The sequence below is a fragment of the Manis pentadactyla genome, chromosome 4 (assembly GCF_030020395.1).
Source record: "Manis pentadactyla isolate mManPen7 chromosome 4, mManPen7.hap1, whole genome shotgun sequence".
Classification (NCBI taxonomy): Eukaryota; Metazoa; Chordata; class Mammalia; order Pholidota; family Manidae; genus Manis; species Manis pentadactyla.
In genome coordinates, this window is record NC_080022.1 from 139,681,233 (window position 1) to 139,687,435 (window position 6,203).

General features: G+C 38.0%; 1 protein-coding gene across 1 annotated transcript; it reads left to right on the forward strand.

Moving 5' to 3' along the window:
• The first annotated feature begins 2,245 nt into the window (after positions 1-2,245).
• LOC118922873 (olfactory receptor 1A1-like) lies at positions 2,246-3,175 on the forward strand. Its single transcript, XM_036906098.2, has one exon. It carries the CDS (start codon positions 2,246-2,248, stop codon positions 3,173-3,175), a length of 930 nt encoding a protein of 309 aa, XP_036761993.1.
• The last annotated feature ends 3,028 nt before the right edge of the window (positions 3,176-6,203 follow it).

The following is a 6,203-nucleotide window of genomic DNA, read 5'->3' on the forward strand; positions in this document are numbered from 1 at the left end:
ATTTGTGTGTAAACAATATTCCACAGTAAGCTTTCTGGAAGAGATAAACAAGATACAGTTCTCCTCGTCAGACAGCCTGCAATCTATTTAGGTTGGATATGCAAACTGTGGGCTTTGTTCAGACATTTGGGCAGAATGACTGAACACGGAAGTATGGGGAAAAGAGATTAAGCCCACAGATTTAGACCTGACCTTCTCCTAAGCAGTATTTGCAGGCACGATGGAGCAGGTTGAGTGATCAAAGGAAGTAATAAAGGTAAGAGAAGCTGAAAAGAAAACATTATGATACATATATTTAAGGGTTTGGAATAATGATGAAATGTAACAAAGTTGAATGTCTGCTTTAAAAATGGGATACCAGGGAAATAAATTTACTGATTTGCTTTTGTGCTACAACAAAATCCCAGCTGTCTGTGATTTACATTCTTCTGATTCCAGTCTAGACAACTGTTACCTCCTGGGCTCTGGGCTCATTCTGAGTTTAATCAGAGAAACAATTTATAATTGTCCAGGGTGCTCCCTGTACTGGCCACCCTTTGCACGGCAGTGGTTTTTCTAACACTCCAAAATAATCCCCCCTTTTTTTCCCTTTGTAATAAAATTAGTGTGTGGTTTTGCTTTGCCATTAAATTGTAAGGTCTTTGAGAGAAGAGACTATATCATATATAAATAAATGAATTTATTAAATGTATTTTTTTTGAAAGGGCATCTCTCATATTTATTGATCATATGGTTGTTAACAACAATAAAATTCTGTATAGGGGACTCAATACACAATTATTAATCAACCCCAAGCCTAATTCTCAACAGTCTCCAATCTTCTGAAGCATAACGAACAAATTTTTACATGGGGAACAAGTTCTTACATAGTGAATAAGTTCTTACATGGTGAACAGTGCAAGGGCAGTCATCACAGAAACTTTCGGTTTTGATCATGCATCATGAACTATAAACAATCAGGTCAATTATGATTATTTGTTTGATTTTTATACTTGACTTATATGTGAGTCCCACATTTCTCCCTTATTATTACTATTATTATATTTTTTAATAAAATGCTGAAGTGGTAGGTAGATGCAAGATAAAGGTAGAAAACATAGTTTAGTGCTGTAACAGGGCAAATGTAGATGATCAGGTGTGTGCCTATAGACTAAGTATTAATCCAAGCTAGACAAGGGCAACAAAACATCCACGTATGCAGAAGATTTCTCTCAAAACAGGTGGGGTGAGGTTGAAAGCCTCACCTCTGTTGATCCCCAATTTCTCACCTGATGGCCCCCCTGTGACTGTGCCTGTCTTAGGTTGTTCCTCCCTTGAGGAATCTTACCCGTCTCTGGCTAACCAGTCATCTTCCAGGGCCATACAGGGAAATGTAAAGTTGGCAAGTGAGAGAGAAGCAATATTGTTTGAAAAGGTTAGCTTTTTACTTTTTTGCATATTTATGCCATGTGGCTTCTATGCCCAGCATTTGTCTTGAGGTATCTTTACCACTTGGAAGAATTATGATACTCGGTAATTTCAATATGAGGCACGAATTCTACTTAGGGGTTGTAATTATGAAGGAAGAAGAGAAGCTATAGAAGTAGCAGACTGAAGAAAACACGGGAAGATTGATTATTTCTTTGACATACCTTCTTGTAGTGTAACATAAGCATGTATAGGTTTTAAATTACTAATTAAATTGCATGCACACATTAACATAATAGGAATACAGCTACATAACCAAAGCAGACCTACAATTACCAGCCATATCCAGTGAAACCAAGAAAACCAGTTAGGCACCCGAGGCATTTTAAACTGTATTTTTAACACGATTTTACTACAAGGTCTAACAATGTTTCTAGCACATAGAACATGACTTTAATTACTTGTTAAATGATTAACAATCAGTAAAATGAACTTTAACCGAATCTGTTTAATTATCCGTTAAATTAACAGTTAAATGATTTCATTATCTCTTAAAGGACTCCCTAGGTGTCTGTGTGATGGGGCTGGGCTTGGAGAAGATGGATACTTCTGACAGGTTGCTCAGTACTTAGACATAAGTGTCCAAGCCTAATTGTCAGTTAGTTCCTCTGACCAAGAAGCATTCTTTCCCCCAATATACTGGGTTCTATGAGTTTAGTAAACCTAGGTACAGCCACAGCAACCACAGGAGTCAAAGGCAGTGCTTTAGGAAGTTCATAACCGGCAGTAGCTTCACTACTAATTCTGGATTTCTCTCCCCTTTCCTGCTGAAGGATCCATGAGAGAAGACAACCAGTCCTCCACCCTCGACTTCATCCTCCTGGGAGTTGGTGGTCCCCGGCAACAGGAAGATTTCTTCTTCATCCTCTTCCTCTTCATTTACCCCATCACACTGATAGGAAACCTGCTCATCATATTGGCCATTCACGCTGACATTCGCCTCCACAACCCCATGTACTTTCTCCTTGCCAACCTCTCCTTTGTTGACATCTTCTTCTCCTCTGTAACCATCCCCAAGACACTGGCCAACCACATCTTAGGCAACAAAGCCATCTCCTTTGGGGGATGCCTGACACAGATGTGTTTCATGTTAGCCTTGGCTAACACAGACAGTTATATCTTGGCTGCAATGGCATATGACCGTGCTGTGGCCATCAGCCGCCCACTTCATTACACAACAATTATGAGCCCAAGGACTTGTGTCCTGCTAGTTGTTGGGTCTTGGGTGGTTGGAAACGCCAATGCCCTCCCCCACACTCTGCTCACGGCTAGTCTGTCTTTCTGTGGAAACCAGGAAGTGGCCAACTTCTACTGTGACCTTGCCTCTTTACTCAAGCTGTCCTGTTCTAACATCCAGTTCAATGTGAAGATGATGTATCTAGGGGCTGGTGTTTTCTCTGTGCCATTACTATGCATCGTCATCTCTTATGTTCAGGTCTTTTCCACAGTCTTAAGGGTTCCATCCACCAAGGGTGTGCTCAAGGCCTTCTCCACCTGTGGGTCCCACCTCACAGTTGTTTCTTTGTATTATGGGACAGCCATGGGCAGGTATTTCCACTCTCTGACCAGTTACACCCTAAGGGATATAGTGCTCACTGTGATGTATGTTGCGGTGACCCCAATGTTAAATCCTTTCATCTACAGTCTGAGAAACCGAGACATGAAGGCAGCTCTAGGGAAGCTCTTCAGCAAGAGAACATCCTTATAAACAATGTGAGGTCATATTGGTCTGTAGTTAGCAATCTGGATGAACTTGAAACTCCAGCCCTAACAACCTCTTCCTCCAAGAAGACATCTTTATTCTTTCCAGCCACTGTATTGATGCTCTTCTTAGACAAGTTGTAACATTTTGATAGAACATTCTATTGAGATTATCAATTTGTACACATTATTGCTCCTTTTAGTAGATTGACAGCAATGGATTATTAGGTTCAAGTCCCACCTTATACTACTAACCAAGCAGAGTAAAGTTGAGAGTGTTTAAGGCCTGGATTCTACAGAATAGAAAAAATAATAATAACTTCCTTGTCTTTGTAGTGGAGTATGAGGAATACAGTGCTTCATATTTTGAAGGTTATAAATCACCATTCAAATGTCAATTTTTTTGGACTGGGAAGTTCAATCATCCCTACTTTGGTTGCAGATCTTCAGGGAAAGGGCTGTCTTAATGCATCATTCTAGTTCTCCCAAAATTGGTCATGAAGTGCATCTAATAGTTATTTGTGGAGGTCAAATGAATGAATGTCAGTGAATAAATGTGACTGACAATCATTAGACATGATTACATCTGATGTTATTTCCCATCCATCATATCTGTGGTATACCATAGAGTCACTTTGAATCCATGCAGGAAACAAAAATCATGCCCATTATAACTCAAAGTTATTAACCGAAGGAAGTATCTCTACTATGTCTGGGTAACAAAAGGGAAAGGTGGTGTCACCAGAACCTAGGAGCTCGGAGGAGGGATGACCACATCTCTGGTTCTTATATCTCTGAGGGGAGCTGCCAAAGATTCCACAAGGAGACAAAGACAACAACATAAATCGCAGCTGTCACACTCCATGAACACGTTTCCCAGGAGATTCTGGAAACTGTGAAATATGTGGCACTGGGCAAGGGGCTCAGGAAAAAACAAAACAGAAAGTATTCCTTCTCTACAATCATGCCTTCCCAATCCTGAACAGATAGTGAGTGTCATCTGAGTCAGCTGCTCATGCAGAGTATAAAAAGAAAAAAACTTCCAAAATCATTTTTAAAGTAAGTATAATACTGATTTTAAAGCATGATAAATGTTGCACAAAATTTCAGTCACAGAATAATCTCGTGAATATTGATACAAAAATTCTCAGGAAAATATGAGCAGGAGCCAGTAAAACATTAAGAGAATACGATTTCCTCAACACGTTGGCATAATTCCAGGAACTTAAGGCTGGTTACATATTAGGAAAAATAATGTTATGATGCATGGGAATGCTAAAAAGTCACTTTATAACATTCAAAAGTCATTTCGCATTTAAAAATCATCATTTATTGGGAAAACGATGGCTACTTCACTAACGTGGAATGCTGTATAACTTTAAAGGCTGATTTTTATAATGTATGGAACATGGAAGCATTTATACTAAAGGCCAAGAATAAGATGAGGATATCCATTGTAAAAATTACTATTTAACATTACATCGAAGGATATACCTAATGCAAATATATAGAACAGTCTATTAGAGGCAGTAATTAGTGAAATAAGACAGAAAAAGACAAATACCATATGATTTCGCTCTTTATGTGGAATCTAAAATATAAAGCAAACTAAGAAAACAAAAAATCAACTCAAGAACATGGAGAACAAACTGGTGATTGCCACGGGTGAGGGGTGTAAGGGGGATGGGTGAAATATGTGAAGGGGATAAAGGGAGACAAACTTCCAATTATGAAATAAATGAGTCACAGGGATGAAAAGCACACCATGGGAAGTACAGTTAATAATATGCAGCATCTTAATATGGTGACAATTGGTAACTTTACTTAGTGTGCATTCATGATGTATATAGTTGTTGAATCACTATGTCATACAACTGAACACAATATAATACTGTATTATCAACTAGAGTTCAATTAAAAAAAATAGAGACATAAAACTTGGAAAGAAAGAACTACAGTATCTCTATTTACATATGAGAAGATTTCTGATGAGCCGAAAAAAAAACCCAAGGGCAAATCATTACAATTCTAAGAGTAAATGATATACAATATATACAAGTAAATCATATTCATATATATAATAACATATATTAGACAATGTGATGAAAAACCCTTTCACCATAGCAATGAAAAAAATTAAAAATAGGGGGGAAAAACCTAAAAGGAGTGTTTAGCATCTATACAAGGAACATTCTAAAATCTTAATTAAAGCATCAATCCGGGTAAGGATTAAGAGGATATTAAATGGTGTTTAAGTCATTTCTTTCCAGGTTGATGAAGACGCAAATATTTATATGATACCAAGCTAATACCGCACAGATTCCTTCCTAGTCAGAAGAAGGAAATGTGACTGTTACAGGAGGGATATGTTTTCACTTTGTGAATCCAGTTGTTAATCTTACCATCAATCACTCATGACACACAATATAACATGATGCATTTTAGCCAAAGATGTTTAACTAAACTGTAATCAAACTACTAGGAATAAGTTCCAGTTATAGGAGCACAGGATCTCATGGAGCAAACTAGCTCCAACAAGAAAAAATCAGATAAATTGTAAAAGTGGGACACGCTACAGCCATGCCTCTGAACTTTTATGGGCATAGAAGTCACTGTGGGCACACAAGTCGAGGAAGATTTGCATTCAGTGGGTCTGGGTGGGACCTGAGAATCAGCATTTCCAACGAGATCTCGGTAATGCTAATCTGTTGGCAATGAACTCAACTTTGAGAAAGAAGAGGTTTGAACAATCTCCTCAGTCACTGTTGTGAAAAATGAACTGTTAGAGACAAAGATACAAGTCTCATAACCAGTTGCAATATAGATCTTGGATTGGATTCCTATTTTGATAAACCAACTTACAAGGACAGTTCTGAGGATACATAGAGAAAGTTGAGCATGCACTAGCTGTAAAGAATAATAAGGAATTATCATTAATTGAATTATTGTGAAAATGCTATTTGGTTCATGTGCAAGAGGATTTTTTACAAACTTGTGCTGATATTTAGGGATCTAATGCATGATATCTACAGTTG